Below are 21,862 nucleotides of genomic sequence, written 5' to 3'. Positions count from 1 at the left end.
CAGCGATGGCCGGCAACTCACCAAAAGCGAGGGACAAGCTAGCCCGGGCTTGGCCTCGCCAAATTTTGCCAAGCCAAGCCGATCCAACCTCGGGCAAGCTCATCCCTTGCCGGATCCGAGAAGGTCGAGTTAAAAAAAGGTCAACAACTCAGCAGGCTTGAAGCTCGTTGGCTGACACAATGGCCAATCATCGGCAAGGAAAAAGAAAAAAAAAAACATAACATGTATAAAAAAAATGAAAATATAAGATATAAAAAAATAAAAATATATATAAATAAAAAGTACATGATAAAACTTTAAAAAAAAAATCAAGATGAGCAATTTTGGAAAGAATTTTCATCACTTTAGACTTAGGAATTCATTTTCTAAATTTTATGCATATTTTTTCTATTGACCGAGAATTGTATTTCGTTGATCAAGCTATTTTTGGAACAAATGAAAATTCAAAAACTAATTTTCGAAAAATACTTTAACCCAAACACCTAATACTTACTCTTTCGAATACTTAATAGAGACAATTGTCCATGTGCTCCGTCATTCGAATTCAAGAGGACTCGTCATGTGCGTCTCATAGTTTGTATTATAGTGGCAATAGTGTGTTGGTCCCCTTTTTAATCAGGGGTTACACTCAGAAAATGTCGCGCCGCTCAATTCATAATATGTATTAGGTGGAAATGACAAATCTTTCACTAATATTCAAAGTGTATACATTGTAATCACCTAAATTAAGGTTCGATTTGTATTCGACCGAAAAAAAAAAAAATTAAGGCTCGTGAATTAATAACCGAAGCCCCTAAAGTCCAAAAGCAGTGGTTGAACCGTCTTTCTCGTCTTTAATCATTTAATCTACGGAAGTTCACATGTAACTTCTTCTTCTTTTTCATTAGGGCTGTGTATTATACCATCATGTTGCGTGATATATTTTCAGAGAATGCCAAAAAAATCAAGACAACGTGGAATTTTGTGGACCAATTTTCTTTGGGGTCCTTCGGACACAAGTTCCAACCGCTCCAAATGGAACCACTCCACTATTCAAGGCGTTGACCCCGGCATGCGCATCAAACTCCCAGCATGACTTCCGGATGCTCCTCCTTAATTACGAAGTAACGTGATGCCGAGTTAATCCGCTAGACATCTTTTTCAAGGGTCCACTAGTGCGGTTTTTGGAGTACTTGTTAAGCAAAATTAGTAATAAAATATTCGGTTTTCAGCATATTAATTACATGTATCATGAAACAAAAACAAAAAATCAATGGATCATAATCTAAATGTTAGCAATTGTTTTATAAGTACGCAAAATGCTTGACAATTTCATACATTCTTCCTTTCCAAAGAACGAAGGATGAAAATTAGCCATCCAGTAGACATTTGTGTGCTGCTGTAATATCATGTGATGGGCCACCCGATCAATTAGAAGACACAAGATCTTACCAAATTCCTTTATGTTCCTCCACAGGGACATACTCTGAAACAGCTTGCTGTAGCGAAGAATGACCTACCACTTTCCGGGTGCCTTTTTTAATCTCTCTCGGCACTCCTGCCATAATTGAATTAAATGATCTTGGCACTATGAAGCATGATATAGCCATTAGCATAAGGGTCGCAATACCTTACACAAGGCCATAAGTTTGAGTCAATATGCAAATCAACATCTAGCCAACTTGTATCTTTGGCATATTTGCTAATCATGAATTATGGTACGTGAAGCTGCAGGGTAAACTCGTCACGGAATGATTATGCCTCCAATTGAACATTTCATGATGGGTAATATATCTTTTATGATAACGTCGATATTAAATAGATTTACATAATGGGTACAATGTACTTATGTGCATGTAAATTGGGTTCCCGCTCCGATACTTTTCTCTCTTTTTTTCCGTGTTGAGCCTTTACTCATTGAATCATCGGCAAGTCCTCTTGAAATAAATCCGAGCATGCTTCTTTATTGAGTAAATAACACAAACAGCTCATGAACTTTGATTCGATATGCAATAGATCCCCGAACTTTAAATTTATTCAATATGGTCCATGAAGTCTTGGTGTATGTTCAATTTAGTTCCTAAATTGTTTGAAAATGTTTAATAATGTCTCTAAACTTAGATTATTGGAACGTCAATTTGAATATTTTCATACAGTCCAAGGATAAAAGTGAACAAGTACCATAAATCCATTGACTACGTTGAACAAATTAAAAGTTTAGGGACCATATTGCCCATGAAACCAAAATTCATATATTATTTGTGTTATTATCCCTTTTTTAATTTTAGGTTTACGGATCAGTTCTAGAAGAACATCATGCCCATTTGGAACTCTTCATCGGTTCGCGCATTAAAAAAAAAAAATGGACCCCTATAAATTAGGATTGGTTAGACACCCAAATAGGATTATGTAAAAAGTTTGAGTTCCGATTACCACAAACACGATCTCTAGCATAAATATAAAGGGAAAAAAATATTCAAAGCTCCTCTGAATTTTGGCACTTGTTGTGTACCGCATAACAATGAATGTCACTTGAATATGAATTAACTCGTTTTTCTTGACCAAAATAACATCCACTAAATTTTCTTAACTTCATTGGCCATGCACCACTTTTTATTTTCATGACATCATTAACCCTAGAATAAACTAGCGGCCGCAACCAAAATAAAAGTTCGAGGGTTGCTGTGCAACAATGTCAAAATTCAAGAGATTGTTGATTGGGGCCAAATCACTAGCCCCATCTACACGCAACGTTTGTTATTTCGGAGTCACAAGCTTCGAGTACAAACTCATCTCTCTGAGTTTGAAAGTGTTGAGGAAGCACCGTGGAAGTTCAGTGCCTTCATAATAGGAAGATCCAAAAGGGAGCTCATTGCTTGAACCAATTAAGAACTTAGTTGGATCCACATCCAATTAGATACTTAAGCTGTTGAATTATGTCAATTGAGTGAGAAAATTGTTGTCTGAAAAGTCCTAAGCCTATCGTACGACGATCAATTTAGTCATAAAATTTCAATTTTGCCAATTTAATTTTGAACCCTTTGGTGGTTTTTCAATGCAGTCTTTCCAATCAATTTTGTCTTGAAATTGCTCACGTGGATGATGGACACCAAATTAAAGACTAAATTACGGAAAAATTAAAAGTAGCCGAAAAAAATTGCATAAAAAGTCTTAAATCCCGCTTGTGGAATACAATCAAGTTCTAAACTTTCTTCAGAAAGTGCGAGTAAGTCCTTTCCATAAATAATACCTAGAACTGTCTACGTATCATTCAAAAAATGTTTATGTGGCACATGTGATTTTAAGAAAAGGTTTAGAACTTGATTGAACTTAACGAAACTTTTACGCAGTTTACTGTCTACTCTGCAATTTTCCCGAGAGTAGCCTCTAAAAGCTAGACACATTCCGGTGCTATTGGAATTTGAGGGTCGTGTCTGTGAGCCAACCATCACGTGCGAAGCGTTATCATTTTGTTGAGAAGGCTAAAGCAAAAATTACTATAAATAGGGGCAGAACATGAATGTGAAAACAACGGTCCCGATCCGAAGAGATAGAGACGGAAGCTAGGGACAAGATTGTTGGAGTTGGCGAATACTTCGGGGACCCTTGTTTCTCACACCGGGTACGCCCACGTGAGCTTAGGGAAACCGAAGTGTTACCCAACGACATATGACCCCTACGCGCGAGGATGCGGGAGTTCGGGGCAGCGCCCCCGACACGGGTGTCCCGCTGCCCGGTCACTGAGCGGGGGTTCGGGGGCGCGCCTCCCGACGGGGTTCCGCCGCCCGGCCAATGGATTTGCCGCCCCCGCTCGCCGGTGAGCGGGCGGGGGCTCGGGGCAGCGCCCACCAAACCTCTACGGGTTTGGGCTTTTATTTAAGCTGGCCCGTATGGTAGAATTAAGAGATTTAGGTTTTTTAGCCCGTTTTTTGGGCATATATATTTTGCTCGGTTTTATTATTGTAATATGCGAATTGGCAGTAAACCGAAAAATATAGTGAAAATCTCTTTGCGGGACGTAGCCCTAATCTTGGGGTGAACCCGGGTAATCTCGTGCGTCTTTCAATTTTTCTCGATTCTCTGTGTGATCGTCTGATTCGGCTTCGATAAATCCCTTCAAAGATGAGCTGTCATGGGAACAAAGTCCATTTTCTGCACCTTAACAATGAAAAGATAAAACAAGTCTACTTTCTTTTGGCTATCTAGAAGAAAAAAAAAATCGCATTTGCTTCCTTTTTACTTGTCATACAAATGTATGTATTTTAAATGAAAATTTTCGTCATTAATTTGTAACATTTTCTAAAAACAATGAGATCTTCGAAACCGAAAACCGATCCAAACTATTTTTTATTCCTTTTTTCTCATGGTTGAAAGATGAAAATTTTTATTTTATTTTCACGTAATTCGGTCCTTCATGAGATAAGAAAGCTCCATAGATGATACTCAGGGAAGAAAGTATTGAGACTAAATGGGATTGCAAAGTTATATGGTAGATTCTTGTTGGGTGCCTTAACGAGATCTTATTAGATTAAATGGCCATTTATTATTTGTCACGTCATTTAATAAATCAATATGAATACTAGTTTTTCTTGCGTTAGTCAAAGAGCAAATTGAAGGAAAAACATAACCAATAATCCTTAATCTTTAACTCATTATACAATGTAATATCCGATATTTTTATCCGTTAAATGTAATCCATGAACTATTGCTAGATGTTCAATATAATCATTTCGGTTGCTCAAACAACAGATCGGACATTATGTGATGGCGTAGGTTATTACATATTGAGTTGGGTTTTTAAAAGTAATAAGTCAACATGTCCATCTTTTTATGCATCTAGTTTAGAAAGAGAAAAAAATTTACAATGTCAATATGTCTGTTGTTATTTGTCTTTTTGTTTGGAGTGTCCGTCATTTTCTAATAACGTGCATTATCATATTTATTATCAGTTCAAACATAATTTAATAATCGAAGTGTAACTTTTATTTTGTTGTTCACAGTTAAAATTTAACAAATCGAAAGCTACGTTAACACATTATATTAATTTAAATTGATAAAATAACGATATTGAATAATTTCATAATAATTTAGAGATTAGAACGAACATCACTCGAAGGGATGAAAATATACATCAAATCAGAATTCCAAATTGAAAGAAAAAGTGAGATCCTAGAAAAAGAGAAAACCAGCTGTCAAACAAGGAGGCAAAGTCCCAATATTCTATGTATTGTGTCGTAATCGAAGGATCTCGATTACGATGAACCTTTGTCCCCAATCTATAAAATAAAGGAGTTAGTGACCATTGACGCACATAAAATTCCCCCAGTTCAAGACAGGAGACGACAGGAAGAAAAATAAAAATAAATAAAAAAGCAGATAAGCACCGAAAAAGAATGACTTCAAAATGTGAATCAAAAAGTCAAGAAGAGAGAGAACGACGTAGCGAAGGTGCATTGGATAATCTTTTCTAGGACGCTGTACATTCCACCTCAATTATTGTTTAATAAATCAAGACGAAATGGGAAATTGCGTAAATAGTTACTTTACTTAGATCGAGTTTTATTTTTACCCTGTGGTTAATACTAATTTTTCGGGCGTACGAATTTTGAGTATTTAACGCTCGGATCACTCGGGGCTTTTGCAACGTATGACTACGGATAGATAGAATTGCGCCCGATAAGTTTGGAGTATTTTAGGAATTTGAAAAGTTCCTTAAGAGTTTCAATGGAAAAGGCCAAAAAAAATGAAAAAAGAAAAAGAAAATACACGTTTTATTCCTTGCTCAATCTTTGAACAAAGCCGGTTTAGTTTTTACCCTTTGCTTTATTTTTCGTGTAATTTATATGTTGCAAACCACACACACATCTTGACTCTTTTTTTTAAAATTCGAAACTCCGGAAATTTCGCAACAGATGAAAGGCCGTGCTGCAATTTTACCTACTACCATGCTGAGGTGCTGAGACAAAAACCAGACCCAAGATCAAGACACAGAAAGAGACTCTCTCTCTCTCTTTCTCTCTCTCTCTGTGCAATAATCATAATATCGGTTGCGAATTCATCCACGGCTCACAAGCAAAGGAGCCTGTGAAAGTTTCCTTGGGTCTCCTCCAAGTCGCGAGAGATGAGCGAACCCCCCAAGTACGCTTATCCTTACCCTGCTCAAGGTTACCCTGCTCAAGGTCAAGGTATCCTCTCTCTCTGTCTCTCTCCATGTTCATGTCTGATCTTGTGTGGTGGTGGTTGGTTTTTGTCTCTGTCTCTCCTCCCACCATGTTCATGTCTGATCTTGTATGGTGGTGGTAGGTTTTGTCTCTCTCTCTCTCTCTCTTCCCACCCATGTTCATGTCTGATCTTGTATGGTGGAGGTTGGTTTTGCAGGGTATTATCAAGGGCCTCCTGTACAAGCACCTCCGCAGTACTATGCTGCCCCTCCTCCCAGGAGAGAGCCGGGGTTTCTTGAAGGATGGTACTCTCTCTCTCTCTCTCTCTCTCTCTCCCTCTCCCTCTATTTTTGTATCTTGGCCAGAAAGATTTTCATGTTCATATGGTCAAGGGAAATTGATCAGTGATGTATTGTTTTTGGTTGGTTGCATTGCAGCCTTGCGGCTCTGTGTTGCTGCTGCCTCATCGACGAGTGTTGCTGCGATCCGTCCATCTTGTTCCTGTGTTAGCAGTTTGTGTTGTGTATGATTCCACCCAAAAAAAAAAAAAAAAACCAAAAATAATAAGAAAATAGAGTCCCACCCACTTCCAGCTTGACAGCTCAGGGTTGTCCTGTGTTCTCTAGATGATTCTACATGGTGGGCACTAGGCAGCTTTGTATTTTGACTTTCCCCTGTGTGCTCTGTAATCTTTATATGATTATAGCATTGCTCTTTTAGATGTGCTCTGTACATTCTTATAAAGCAGGGGCAATGTTTGCTTTCTTTCCTTGAAAAAATCCGACATAAGTCGAGTCGTCACACGAACCGCCAGGTTCGATCGATCGCAGTCGACTTCGGTGACAGTTGGGACTCGGATCTAACCTGCATAACAAGCAATTTGACCACGAAGCATCCGGTCACATGCTTGCCCGAGTTGAATCTTTCCACGGAGTTGAATCTTTTTACACTTTGACACCAGTAACATTTGCCACCTTCGCCATTGCACGAGTTTAAAAAGCGAAACGGCATTCAAGTGAGAAGTGAGATGAGATCAAACGATTTTCGCCCACCCTGTGTTTTACCAGTTTGAGATCATTTCTTGGCGAACTTTACTAAATATCACGAAGTCCGGTCTTCTGCTAGCACTCAACTACAAGATCCAATTAGTGCAACTGCAGGGAATTGATATCCTTTGCAAGATGCAGAATGCCATATCAAATTGAAAGATGTTGCTCATTTAAATGATCGAAATGACGCGATATTTGTGTAACTCCTGAAAATGATGCCTCATCTTGAAAATTAATCTCTTGGGTCCTTCAAGCAGACAGCAGAACAAAGAAAATCTCATTCTATTACCCACCGCTGAAATTTGGTGCCCACCGCTGAAATTTTCTTCACCATTTCTGAACACAAAACCTGTAAGTTCATCAATTTGCAAGGATTGAAGATATAACCTGCGAAATGCCGAAAAACTTACTATCAAAATCAAACATCAGCTTCTGACCAAAAAAAAAAAAAAAATCAAACATCCAACGCGCCATATACTATTTCAAAACAACATTAAATGTGAATTTTCAAAGAGTGCTCAACCCGTGATTTCCAGAGATCCAGTCCCAATCAGTTGGTTCCACGCTATACTAAAGGCTAGCTCTTAGTTCTACTGTCCCCACAAAAGTAAAGGAAAACGAGTAAAAGGTGAAGCTCAACAAGCAGCTTTGCATGGCCCTCAGAATGATTTTCTCATGTTATGGAAAGTAGCAGACCTCCTTTCCAAGATGGGGCATGATGTGTATCGCCGATTAGCTCGAATGGTTTCAATCAAATGGCGAACCAATCTCATTTTTTAGAATCTAACACCAGAAAATAAGTGAGATTTCATTACGATCCGCGATCTGATGCTTATACTTAGAATTTTCCACTGTGGTTGCCCTCGATCTTCTCATAAGGTTCCGGGGAAATGGCGGTGGTACATATTCAGTTCACATTTTTAAGCAGCAAGTAAAGAACCAAGAGTACTAACAGATTTGATGCATCCCATTGACACTTCAAGAATCGGCATGCAGCTAGGTACTGATCCTATCTCTAATGACCTTTCTCTTCCAAGTAGTTTCAATTCAAATTTTTTCCCGCTAGATCCGGAAAAGGATCATATTCACTTTTGGAATTTCAGACTGTTACATCAAATTTACTATTTCATAAGTCACATCACTCATAATTCCAATGCGATTTTGACTCCCACAAAACTTATTCTGCAAATCCAAGAGAACCAGCAAAACACTGCTGAAGTGCCAATAAATAGAGCAAACACAATTGCAATTGCTTGCTGCTAACAATTGCGTCCAATTTCACTTCCATGTGTTTAAGCCTTGACAGGATCGGATTACTGCATTTTGAAGGTTTAGGTTCTAAATAACTCTTCATCAGTCATATCAGAACACAGGTTGAAGATGCTTTCGCATCGACACATAACAGCAGCAAGACTACTATAGAGAGCATGATGGCATATGAGAATTTATTACCCAAACCCACAGTTTCTTTGTTGTTACGGAATGTACATTTGTTGATTCTCAAAGAAATACTATATTTGCCCCGAACCCTTTGTTTCAGCATTTCATTGTTATACTATCATCGCTTGTGAAAACTGCGTAAGGCCTTGACAGTTAGTTTTAGGTTTTCCACCCAGACGAAAAATGTCAGTTTGGAGAGACCTCAAGCTACACGATAACTATAAAATTATGGTTACTATCAATTTGGTTTGGTTTCAAACTATTAAATGCTTAACCTACAGACAAATGAAAATCTTGTCATTTGCCTAGAAGTATGTATGTACTTAAAACATCAAAACAGGAACCCCAAGAAATTCTTTCCCTGATCATCATTGTCTGGTTTTGCTTCATCCAGAGAGATTTTCAGACATGTCTATTATTTCATGCAAAACGTTAGTTTTAGCCCATTATCAAATAATTCCTGTAAGTGATTAATTTTTTGTGAGACAACTGAAATGATTTAAAATTATAACGTAAAGGGTTATCAGGTTTATCAGTATTTCTATTTCCATCATCTTAGTAAAATGTAAGCAAGTACATAATCAACCAATGTACCAGAGATTTCAATTCGATAAAGTTCAGTTTTTGCTTTCTTTCTTTAATGACCCCAGTACAATGTTAGTAGTCATCCACCAATTCTACCAATAGTATCAAGTGGTTCAATCCACCTATCAACTGAGAATTGAGTGGTTCACTCCACATCAGGATTTATCAGGGTCCACTATGACCGCAATAAATGTTCCGAGCCAAGCTCTTCACAACTACCCCAACCCCTTGAAGGACTTTTCAAAACATGAATTGACTCCAATTGCCACCAAAGCAACCCTTTCAAAAGGTTGTCACGCAAGACTTCCTCCTGATTTCACACATTCTTTCAGTCTAATTTGCGTATGGGAAAATTTGGTAGGAGGGATTGGTGCCAAAAGGGAATGAGCATTCAAACCCTATTCCTTTGCGATGTGTCCATTTATTTTCTCTGGCCTGAACAGACAAGGAAATCAATGCCCACAGCATCAATAGAAGGAATGGAAACTCAGACTCGGACATGTCAAACAGAATGTTCAGCATCCATTGAATTGAAAGAATGCCTGTTCCACAGAAGCCCTCAAGACATTACAACAATAATGTCTTTCCTGGTGTGACCAACTGCCCGTATATATCTATACAGTTATTTTAAGGGGAATATTGGACAATTCTACACAAATCATTTGATTTGAAAAAAAAAAAAGTGCTTTCATTGCAAATGGCACCAAGGAAGTGCCAACAACTCATGTCAACAAGATCTATTAGAGACCATACAACATCATAAAATCTCCACCCTAATATTGTAACAAGGTCATCAGAGACAGCACACTGATAAGACTTCCTCACGAAGTATTCAACCAAGAGTCAGGCATAGCAATGGGAATACAGGTCATATCTCACTTTGTTTTATACTTTTTTCAGCTCCATCACATAATTATCACCTGTAGCCTTAGGACAGAAACAAGTGGTAGCAGAGAAATAGAAAGGCATAGTAGGGCAATTTTGGCCAGTGGTAAGAAAGTGCCTGGCAAATGCAATGTATAAATTAGAGTAGTTCCAGTTTGATTTGAATCAAGCCCAAGATCTATCAAATGAACTGTTCACATGCATTTTGACTGCATCAATAGACAGTTAGAACCTACGATAATCTATCACAGCAGCAACCTCAAATCCATATGTAAAGGAGTAACTTCCCAGGTTTGCAAGTTTTATTTTCTTATGACTCTTCATCCACAGCATTTTATAAGTAAAGATAAAAACGTGCTTCAAGCAACAGTTTGACTCTCTAAAACCATAAATAAGCAATGACTGAATGAATGGAGCAGATAAACCATGATAAGAACCAAAATGTTCTTGTAGTGTGATAGCTCTTTTACCTTTTCACAGCATAGCAAAGAGATCAGAATTCCGATGTACTAAATCCAAAAGGCCATGCATCGAGTGGCGAGGCACTTGGACTTTCAAATACAAATTCTGCTTGGGACAAGCGTGGCTCAGATATAGACTAGGGAAAAGGAGAATACCACAAAAGACAATTGGTAAGATCTGTTGTGACATAGGACATGGAATAGTATCATGTAAACTTAAAGAATTTAACATATGAATAGCTGATGCTCAGGTAAAGACATAGAAGGGAAGAATTATGCCTCTTTAAAGACGTAAATTACATGAAAAGTACACGGTTAAATAGACCAGGAATCGATTTTGTCAGGGATTATGCTGATAGACAAATACCACAGCATCAGACATGCAAGGAAGCAGAAGAACATAGCTTAGAGCATAGTCACTGGCAAGAATTGTATAGCTTCTGAGAATTCAGTACCCTTAGATAAACCAATAAGCTGTAACATCATTGACTGGATGTCTGTTCTTCCATTTATTAATCAGAAGAGCTGGAGCAAGACTGATGAATCACCCTTAATCAGTCATAAAAAAAAATAATAATAATAATAATAAGGAGATTCTTTCCTATTCTCATGGTACATTATGCAAACAGATACATTAAATTGAAATTAAAAAGAAGAATTAAACATAAAAAGCAACTCAGTGTGATCTCTTCATAATAGAGCCACATTGCTATTAAATAGTCACCCATAAAAGTGACAGTGACACTATAATGAATTTCCATCTCAAAAGTGAGATGACTTGGACCAGAAAATCTAAATGAGTTAACCTAAAAAGAAAAAACTTAGTTTACTAGCCACAAAGCAAAAGAACAAGATAATGCTTTCCCCATTGCCATAACAAGCAATCTATAATAGACAGATGATATATAATCAAAATGCACTAATTTAACCAATCAATAGAAGGAGAACTTCATTAAGAATGATCAAAATGTGAACCTAGAACTGTATAAGCAACGGAGATTATTCTGAGACCTTGGCCTAACCTCACCCTAGATATGGTCTGTCTGGCTCATCCAATGATGAACCTCACACTCACGTCCTTTGGGTGTAAGTGCAACCCAAATAAGCATTTTCTAACAGGGAATCCATACTGATAGTGTTCTCGCCTGAAGACTAGCCCTCTGCACCATCCTAACAAGCTTGCTACTGGGAGCCATACCTTGTCCAAGCCTTCTAGTCCCAACGGCCACTCCCCACCCTCATCAGATCGCGTAATTACGATTTCACCAGAGAAAGAGGATAATAAGCAACCTATACTTCCTAATGGCAAGTATCAGAATGGAAGAATTCACCCAAAACCACAACCAACAGCCGTGCCCAAACAGCTGAATGAGAGCTGAATGTGCGCTAAAACATTACATGACTTGCTTGTGATCACGAGTCGTCCATCACCAGTAATCAAGCAAAGATTTGCACAATTGAACAAGAGATGCAGCGTCAAAAGATGCATGTCAAGCAGCGACATTTCGAAAGAAATTGAAAGATTGTCTTGACTTTCTTATTTTCAAAGAAGTAAAACCATTACATTGGCACATAGTGAATTTTAAATAAGTCAGGCCTCATTACTACCCTCCGGTGACATATCATGTTAGTTATAAGATAATTTCTTTCAAGTATGGAGACCTAAAATCAGATCTAAGCATTGATCAAGTGTGTGATTCTCATGTCCACAACCAGTATACTTACAAGGTGAGCTTCTACTACAATATACTCCATCACAAGAGTTTTCAAGACATCAAGAAAATTTCTGCTATATCAAAAGATACCCTAGATCAATTTATGTGATCTTACTTTTTGGCTGCCAGGAGTGTTTTAAAAGGAAACAGATCAAAAGAACCCACTTGATGTCTGCCTCCCATTCAAATGAGGCCAGAAGTCTAAGTTCCAAACAGTAGCATTACCGAAAAGAATAAAGATCGAAGAAATTATTAAAAGTAGAAACTAAAGTTTATAATTTGATTTTTTTCAAACAAATAGAAAGTGAAATGCACTTATCTAACTTATAGTTGGTTACTCAATGAATTTATTATGATTTTCTACTCTATCATTATGTAGGAATAACGATGTTAAACAAAACAATTAATGTGTACAGTCTCTTTATATTTGTATCCAAATTTGGAGAGTAAAGAATGACTTAAGAATCTACCCAACCAAGTCAAACTGAATTGGCCAATTCATGACTGGCTTAGTACCTCTTATGCTCCTATAGGTAAACCAGATCGGACATAGAAAGAGTTCTCAGTAGAACTAGTCAATCTAGACTGAGTTTTAAACACTAGTAGAGAGCAAAAATAAATCTGTCATCAATAACAGCTTGATTAATCCCATGAAGTGACTATATGGTGTATTGCAAAAGCCTCAAAAACTCTGTTACACAATTTTCCCGACATATACATAATCACTAACATTAACATTAGAAGGAATAAATCATAATGTAAGGAGAACTTATGCAATAGCAATGGTGATGTTGCTGTGTAAGAACCAGCCACACTTAAATGAAGTCAAAACCCATATTGTTCAGAAACTAGTACAGTGAAAAACCCACTTACTGCCAACCAAGATGGAGATAAATACTAAATTCTATACTTCACTGCAGAAAGCTTTAGTATATCATCATTCACCCAGACTCTAATCATACCATTCAAACAGGAGAAAGGCCATGAAGATTACTGCCCCCTGAATTGACTTTTACTTTTTTCTTTTTCCTTAATGAATATCTTGCAGCTTGTAGAAAGGAATATTGTATCTCTTATTATGCAATAAACGACAATCTATAAATACAAAATAAGCCTTAAAGCTCCAAAGACTATTTTACCCTTTTATACCTCTAACACTCCCCCTCAAGCTGGGGCATAAATATTAATCATGCTCAACTTATTAGAAATATATTCCATCCTCCCATTATCCAAAGGTTTAGTAAAGATGTCTACAACTTATTCACTGATCCTAATATAACTAGGAAAAATCATTCCACTCTGGAGCTTCTCTCAAATAAAATGACAATCAACCTCAATGTGTTTTGTTCTCTCATGAAACACATGATTGTAAGCTATATGTATTACTGCTTTATTATCACACCATAGAGACATAGGATTTGAAGCTTTAAAACCTAACTCAATCAAGAGCTCATGTATCCACATTAATTCACATATCACTTGTGCCATGGCTCTACATTCGGACTCAGCATTAGAGCGGGCAACAAAACTCTGTTTCTTACTCTTCCATGATACCAGATTTCCTCCAACCAAGGTACAAGAGCGAGTAGTTGATCTCCTATCATCTAGAGATCCTGCCCAATCAGCGTCAAAGAAACCCTTAACTCTACTATGGCCATGGTTTTGGTAGACAATTCCTTTCTCTAGAGGTTTCTTCAAGTATCTCAAAATTCGAATAATCGCATCCCAATGAGATGTACGAGGGGAAGACAGAAACTGATTTACCACACTAACTGGAAAGGCGATGTCCGGTTGAGTAATTGTGAGATAATTTAGCTTACCTACTAGTTTTCTATATCTTTCGGGATTATCAAGAGTTTCTCCTCCATCAGCAACCAGTTTAACTCCTTGTTCCATAGGTGAATTAAAAGGCTTTGATGCCAACATACTTGTCATAGAGAGCAAATCCAGGATATACTTTCACCGTGATAGAATAATACCTTTACGTGATTGTACAACCTCAATTCTAAGAAATACTTCAACTTTTCCAAATCCTTAGCTTGAAATTGTTGTTGAAGATAAAGTTTTAGTTCAGCTATACCAACCAAGTCATCTTTGGAGATGATAATATCATCAACATATGCAATCAAGAATAGCTTGCATCCCCTGATTGTTTATAAAAGAAAGAGTGATCATTTCCACATCTAGAACATCCAAACGAGAGTAAAACCTAAAAAAATCTTCCAAACCATGCTCGTGGGGACTGTTTCAAACCATGTAAGGAATTTTTCAACTTACAAACCAGTCCACTAGACTACCCCCGAGCAGCAAACCCCGGAGGTTGCTCCATATACACCTCCTCATTAAGAGTACCACGCAAGAAAGCGTTCTTTACATCAAGTTGAAACAAGAGCCAGTTATATGTGGCAGCAAAGGAAATCAAAATACAAACGGATGTAAGCTTGGCAACGGGAAAAAAAATTTCTAGATAGTCCACCCCATACACCTAAGCATACCCTTTTGCAACAAGTCTTCCTTTTAAGCGAGCAAGAGAATATACCATCGACAACCAATAGCAATTTTGCTCGAAGAAAGAGGTACCAAGTCCCAAGTTTAATTAACCTATAAGGCCTTTAATTCTTCTTCTATAGCTGTCCTCCAGCCAGGATTTTGTATCCCTTTGAGTACGAGAATAACCCAAAAACAATATCCCTTTTGAGTACTTCCTTAATGATGGAGAATAACAACAGTATCCCTTTTAAGTACAAGAATAACCCAAAAACATACACTTGATGGCCCCGGGATCAAGCTTTGATACTCCAAGTCAATGATCACAAACAAAACAGACAACCAAAAATACAAGATGGTACGACAAACAAAGACTAATTGGGAAATATAGTAGAAAAGGGAATACCACCTCGCAAAACAAAAGAAAGCATGCGATTAATTAGATAGTACGCAATCGGGACAGTATCGGACCAAAAAGTTTTAGGGACCTTCATTTCAAACAACATTGATCTAGTAACTTCCAATAAATGCTTATTCTTCCTTTCAGCTACACCATTTTGTTGCGGTGTATCAGAACAAGAAGATCCACGAATCATACCATGTTGAGTCATAAATTCAGAAAAAAGGTACAAAAAAGTACTCCTTAGCATTGTCAAAACACAACACTTTAACATTCATCCAAAGCGAGTAAGAATTTAAAAAATGAAGGCACAAAAGATAGAAAACAATTTTGAACACCTTTTCATTAAGTATAGCCAAGTGACTCTGGAATAGTCGTCAACAAAAGTAACAAAGTATTTAAAATCCAAATTGGAAACCACATTACAAGGACCCCATATATCCGAATGAACAAATGAAAAAGGAGAAACTACTCATTTAATGACTCAAGGCAAGTAACCGACACGATGCAATTTGCCAAGTTGACATGACTTACACTCTAGCTAGAAAGAGACTAAAAACTAGAATCTAACTTCTGAAGACTATGTAGCTAAGGATGGCCAAGACAATAATGAATCGATGTAGGGAAGCGAGTACTAGGGCATGCAATGGAAGGAGCATCTTCAAGCACATACGGTCCCCCCACATCATGTCCTTTACCAATTGTCCTCTTCATAGTCAGATTCTTGAAAATACAAAAACCGGGATAGAATGTCACTGAACACTAAAATTTGTTGGTTAATTTATTAATAGACATGAGGTTAAATGGAAATTGAGGAAGACAAATCACCGACGACAATGACAAAGAAGGATTTGGATGAATTACGCTAACCCCCTTAAATTAGCGAGGGTATCAATGGATGGTAATGGAGTGAGAGGGAAATATACCTAAAAGACCGGATATATGATCAAAGGACCCTAAATCAATGATCCAAGGGCAAGAAGCAGCTGATATGCATGTAGTAGCATTACATGTCCGTACTAAAGTAGTAGTAGAAGAAGTAGGCTGTGAAATCTGAAACCGGTGATACCGAGCAAATTCCTTATCGGACATAATCACTACCTTGCCTTCGGAAGACTATGACAGACGAAGAGTCGGTGCTAGATACGACATTTGCAAACTATTGTTATTTCCTTGGTCTCCATGTAACTTGTAGCAAAATTTCTGAATATGACCAGGTTTGCCACAGTAATGACAAGTTCAAACAATCCCTAAGCTATCAATAGAAATGAGGGATTGTCCATAAGACAGTCACGGACCTTGGCCTCTTCTTGTTCCAATGCCTTGGCCACCACCATGGCCACCATAGCCATTATGTCCTCCATGATTTCCTTCATCACACCTACCACCAATTCGAGATTGAGACACAAGAGCTGAACTATCTACCACAGACATGGTATCCCGAGAAGACTCATGGGATACACGAAGAACTCGAGCAAATGCGTCTATGAGTGATGCAATAGTTTCTCCTCTAAGAATCTAAGACCTAACCGCTTCACGATCGGGCCGGAGACCTCCTAGGAATTCCATTACAGCCAATTGTCTTTCTAAAGTTGCATTTGCTTGGTATTGGCTGAAATAGGAAGCATAGCATTCAACTCCTCATACATTCTCTTCAAGTCAGCAAAACATTGTGTAATGGAACACCCATTTCTTTTAGATCGATAAAGCTCCTATGATAGGTCATAAATCCGTGAAAGATTATTTTGACGAGAATACAACACATCCAAATACTCCCACAATTCTTTTAATGTGTCAATGTGAGTTGCCAAAACAACAATATTACTCTCCATAGAATTCAGCATCTGACTAAGAATACATGCATCAATGACATCCCAATCTGCATCATTACTGGGTTTAGACCCGATCAAGTGTATATGCTGATTTACGCTTGTCAAAGTTAACTTCACAATTTTCTTCCATTGTAGAAAGTTAGTACTGCCCACAAACTTCTTATCGATAATTTGATTTGAAGAAGAGGAAATCACCTCGATCATGATGGTACTACCCTTCTCAACTTTACTCCTCTCACCATCACCCATTTCCCAATGATAACAACAAAACTTCTACTATGGTTTCCTTCAAGCAACTCAACTCCAACAATTCAATAGTCCACGACAATTGGCGAAAAATATCGCATCAACAAATCACATCATTCTAACAATGCAGTAGATTGAACGACATGCTCTCTTCAACCATCAACAAGAGAATTCACCAAAAAAGGGCAATACCGAGATACCCATAAGACTTCATAGATTCGGTACTAACCTATGAACCTTAGGCTGGCCGGACATGTAAGAATCGGTAGGGGCATGACCAGCAATGTCGCACAAAAGCCAAGGGACAACTAGTAAGATCGCAAGAGGCGCGACTAGATAATTAGCAAGGTCGCGAGAGGCAAAGGTGCATCCGGGCAAGTTGCACGAGACCTAGGCTCCGACCAACGGGGTCACGCGAGGGCCGGGCGCCGACCAGCAAGGTTGCACAAGGCCCAAGCGCCAATCAATAAGGTCGCGATATGCCTAGACGCTAACTAGAGGGGTCATGCAAGGCTCAAATGTAGATTAGAAGGGTCGCGTGAGGTGCGTGTCGACCGGAGGAGTCGCACGAGAGAGACTAGTGTCACGTGAAGACCGGGCATTGACTTGGCCAAGTCGTGTCTAGCAGAGTCGTAAGAAGGTGGCCGTGGGAAGAAGGTGATCATGGGGAAGAAGCTCCGATACCATGCAGAAAGGAAAATCGTATCTCTCATTATTCAATAAACGTCAATCTATAAATACGAAATAAGCCTTAAAGCTACGAAGACTATTTTACCCTTTTATACCTAAAACACGGTTCAATCACTTTTGAGTTTTTTTTTTTTCATTAGAAGTATAAAAGGATAAATTGGTCTTTAGGCCCCTTAGGGTTTATTTTTGTTGTTGATTACAAATGTATAAATCCTTTGTTACTAAAGAATACAAGATCAACATTTTCTCTCACATGGTATCAGAGCCTAGTTGAAACCATACCTAAGAATTGCCACTCACCACCGTTGACCACCAGCTCGCACCGCCGAAATTGATGAATCTCGTCGGAATCCCCTCGTCCAGCGTTGCCCAAACCCGGCGACTTTGGCGAACCCAGATCTAGCGTTGCCCAAACCCGACGAGTTCAAATCCAACGAGCCCAGTGCTACAAGGGCGTCGCCTAGGCTGGCGAGCCTGGTTCTGACGTCGCCTAGGCCAGCAAGCCCAGATCCGACGTCATCCAGCGTCTTCTGACACCCACCTCAAGGCCCTAATCCCCACAAGTTTGATTTTCAACAGATTCATAGTTCTTGAACTTCAAAGCAGGAGTTTTGAAGGGTTAACCTGTTGAATAAGGCCTGATTGTTATGTGCATAGCTCTTGATAGGAAATACGGATGTGTCAATCCACTGGTTTTTGACTTTTTGGAGCCGAAGTGAAGCTGATTAGGTGAATTTTTGGAGTTAATCATTTTGGGCTTTTGTGGATTGATGTGATATTGTCCAATTGTGATGAAATATTGAACTGTTAAGTTGGGTTATTTGAAGAATAATAGTGAGGATTTTCATATTACTATTGGAGAATGGGTGACCATGATATGAGTAGGTTGAGGGTGGGTCCGGGAAGAATAATGCTATGATGACCGAGGTGATTTCTTCCCCATCTAATGGAATTACCGACAAGAAGCTTGAGGGTAGTGCTAGCTTTCGCTAATGGAAGAAAATTGTGAAACTAACTTTTGACGGGCAGGAATTATCATAAACACTTAACCGAGCGTAATCCCGGATGATGAAACTTGGGATATTATTGATGCACGTATTTTTGGTCAGATACTAAACTCCATGGGGAGTAATATAGTTGATCTATTAACTCATATTGACACAATCAAAGAACTGCGGGAGTAGTTGAATGTATTATATTCGAGCCAAAATAATCTGTCGCGAGTTTATGAGCTATCGAAGGAATTTTACCGATCCGAGAGGAAGGGGCATTCTATTACATAATGCTTTGCTGATTTTAAGAGGATGGATGAGAAATTGAATGTCGTTCTCCCTATTTCAGCCAATGTTCGGCAAATGCAACTTCGGAGAGACTAATTGACTACAATGGGATTCCTAGGAGGTCTTGGTCCCGAATATGAGACTGTTATGATCCCAAATTCTTGGAGGATAGACTGTTGCATCACTCGGAGATAAGTTTGCTCGAGTTCTTCAGATATCTCGTGAGTCTTCTAAGGACCCCATATTTATGGCAAATAATTTAGCTTGTGTCACGGTCTCAAACTGGTAGTGGAAGAAGGAGTGATGGAAGAAACCATGGATGATATAATGGACGTGGTGGTCGAGGGGGAGGCCGAGGCACAAGAACAAGTAGAAGCAAAGGCCAACATCTTTATGGACAATCTCACCTGTCTATTGATAGCTCGGGGGCAGCACAGACTGGTTATTACTATGGCAAACCTGGTCATATTCAGAAATTTTGCTACAAGTTACTTGATAGACCAGGGCAGCAGCAACGGTTTGCAAATATTGTATCCGGTATTGATTCTTTTCTACAGTCTTCTGAAGGCAAGGTAGTGGTTATGTCTGAAGAGAAATTTGCTCGGTACAATCGGTCTCAGATTTCACGGCATACTTCTTCCACTACTATTTTGGTACAAACAAGTAATGTTACTGTGTGCTTCTCGCTTGCTTCTCGTCCTTGGATCATTGATTCGGGGGCTTCTGATCACATGCTAGGTCTTCCAGGTATATTTTCCTCTCTTACTCCATCTTCATCCACAGTTACATTAACCAATGGTTCATCTACACATGTTAAGGGAGTTGGCACAGTACATCTAACTCCTTCATTGCCATTGTCCTCGAAGCTTTATCTTCCACAATTTTGGTTTAATCTCATATACGTTGGTAAGTTAATCAAAACCTTTCGGTATTCGGTAACATTCTATCATGATTCTTGTATTTGCCAGGATCCGGCTGCAAAGAGGACGATTGGTAGAGGACGTGAGGAAGGCGGACTGTATGTGCTTGAAGACGCAACATCCTTTGCATGCTCTAGTGTTACCTCCCTACATCAAATCCACTGTAGCCTTGTTCATCTTTCTCTACGGAGTCTTCAGAAATTGAATTTCAGTTTTAACTCTTTCTAGTTTAAAGTCCGAGTCATGTCAACTTGGCAAACTACATCGTGTTAGTTATCCACCTCAAGTCATTAAAAGAACGTCTCCCTTTTTGTCAGTTCATTTGAATATTTGGGGTCCGTGTCATGTGACTTCCAATTTGGGTTTTAGATATTTTGTTACTTTTATTGATGACAAGTCCAAAGTTACTTGATTATATCTAATGAAAAATCGTTCAGAGTTGTTTTCTATATTTCGCGCGTGTACTCAATTTGGTATGCATGTTAAAGTTTTGCGTTACGATAATGCTAAGAAGTACTTTTTTGCACCTTTTCTGAATTTATGACACAACAGGGCATGATTCATGAATCTTCCTGTCGTCATACACAACAGAATGGTGTTGCTAAAAGAAAAAATAGACATTTGTTGGAAATTACTAGATCTATGTTGTTTCATATAAAGGTCCCTAAAACCTTTTGGTCCGATGCTATCTTAACTACATGCTATCTCATTAATCGCATACCTTCTTCTGTTTTACAAGGTAGTATTCCATTTTCTACCCTATTTCCAAATCAGTCACTATTCGACTTACCACCCCAAATTTTTGACGGTCTCTTTTGTTCATGATCATCGACCTAGAGAATTAAACTTGATCCCAGGGCTATCAAATGTGTGTTTCTAGGTTACTCCCTTACTCAAAAGGGACATCGTTGCTATTCTCTATTACCGAGAAAATACTTCATTATTGTTAATGTTTCATTCTTTGAATCCACTTCTCATCATGATGTTCCAATTACTATGTCTAAGTTGGATGAAGAATTACATGTGACCACCATTCGGTCAACAGCTCCAGCCATTTCGCCAGTATCTACATAAGAACCACTCTTCTTCGGGTTTATATTCGGCGTCCTCGGTCTACTCCCCCTTCTCCTCCTACCACTACTACGTCGTCCCAAATCCGCCATTAGCTAATTCTCCTCGTGTATTTTCTTGATCTTCCTATTACTAATCACAAAGGTATAAGTGCTTGCACTTAACATTCTATGTGCAAATTTTATTTCATACTCTTCTCTGTCTCCTTCCTTTCGGTCCTTTTCATCTACTGTTGAATAATATCCTGTCCCCAAGTTTGTGTCCGAGGTATTACAAAGTTCAGGGTGCAGCACAGCTATGGAAGAAGAATTAAAGACTCTACAGGTTAAATCAAACTTGGAACTTGGTACCTCTTTCTTTAAGCAAAACTACTATTGGTTGTAGATGGGTATATGCAGTGGAAATCAATCCCGATGGTTCTCTTGCTGGCTTAAAAGCGAGATTTGTTGCGAAAGGGCATGCCGGATGCATCGGGTTGACTATCCGGATACTTTCTCTCCCGTTGCCAAGCTTACTTTTGTTCGTATTTTGATCTCTATCGTTGCCACCGATAATTAGCCCTTGTTTTAGCCTGTTGTTAAGAATGCTTTTTTGCACGGTACCCTTCATGAAGAAGTTTATATGGAGCAACTTCCGAGGTTTATTGCTCAAAATGAGTCCG

The 21,862-nt window shown here is 38.6% G+C and overlaps 1 protein-coding gene and 2 long non-coding RNA genes across 4 annotated transcripts; 1 reads left to right on the top strand and 2 right to left on the bottom strand.

The window, feature by feature from the left end:
• Positions 1–5,955: 5,955 nt before the first annotated feature.
• Positions 5,956–6,701, top strand: LOC115739449 (protein CYSTEINE-RICH TRANSMEMBRANE MODULE 13-like). 2 transcript variants are annotated; one of them, XM_030672549.2, is made up of 3 exons: positions 5,956–6,164; positions 6,358–6,445; positions 6,578–6,701. In XM_030672549.2, exons 1-3 carry the CDS (start codon positions 6,101–6,103, stop codon positions 6,648–6,650), a joined length of 225 nt encoding a protein of 74 aa, XP_030528409.1. In that variant the 5' UTR covers positions 5,956–6,100; the 3' UTR covers positions 6,651–6,701. The 2 variants fall into 2 exon arrangements, 1 of the variants encoding a protein (XP_030528409.1); XR_007196976.1 differs by having other exon boundaries at positions 5,964–6,158.
• Positions 6,702–9,184: 2,483 nt separating this feature from the next.
• LOC115739408 lies at positions 9,185–14,079 on the bottom strand. The gene is made up of 2 exons (XR_007196898.1): positions 10,570–14,079; positions 9,185–9,649 (listed from the first exon to the last, which is right to left on the bottom strand). It is a non-coding gene; the product is annotated as an uncharacterized LOC115739408 (long non-coding RNA).
• A 1,401-nt stretch (positions 14,080–15,480) lies between these two features.
• LOC125312852 lies at positions 15,481–17,726 on the bottom strand. Its single transcript, XR_007196899.1, has 2 exons — positions 17,478–17,726; positions 15,481–16,543 (listed from the first exon to the last, which is right to left on the bottom strand). It is a non-coding gene; the product is annotated as an uncharacterized LOC125312852 (long non-coding RNA).
• Between the last annotated feature and the right edge of the window lie 4,136 nt (positions 17,727–21,862).

This window comes from Rhodamnia argentea, chromosome 11, assembly GCF_020921035.1.
Source record: "Rhodamnia argentea isolate NSW1041297 chromosome 11, ASM2092103v1, whole genome shotgun sequence".
Taxonomy (NCBI): domain Eukaryota; kingdom Viridiplantae; phylum Streptophyta; class Magnoliopsida; order Myrtales; family Myrtaceae; genus Rhodamnia; species Rhodamnia argentea.
The sequence above is the reverse complement of the archived record's forward strand: the minus strand, read 5'-3'. Positions and strand labels throughout refer to the sequence as shown.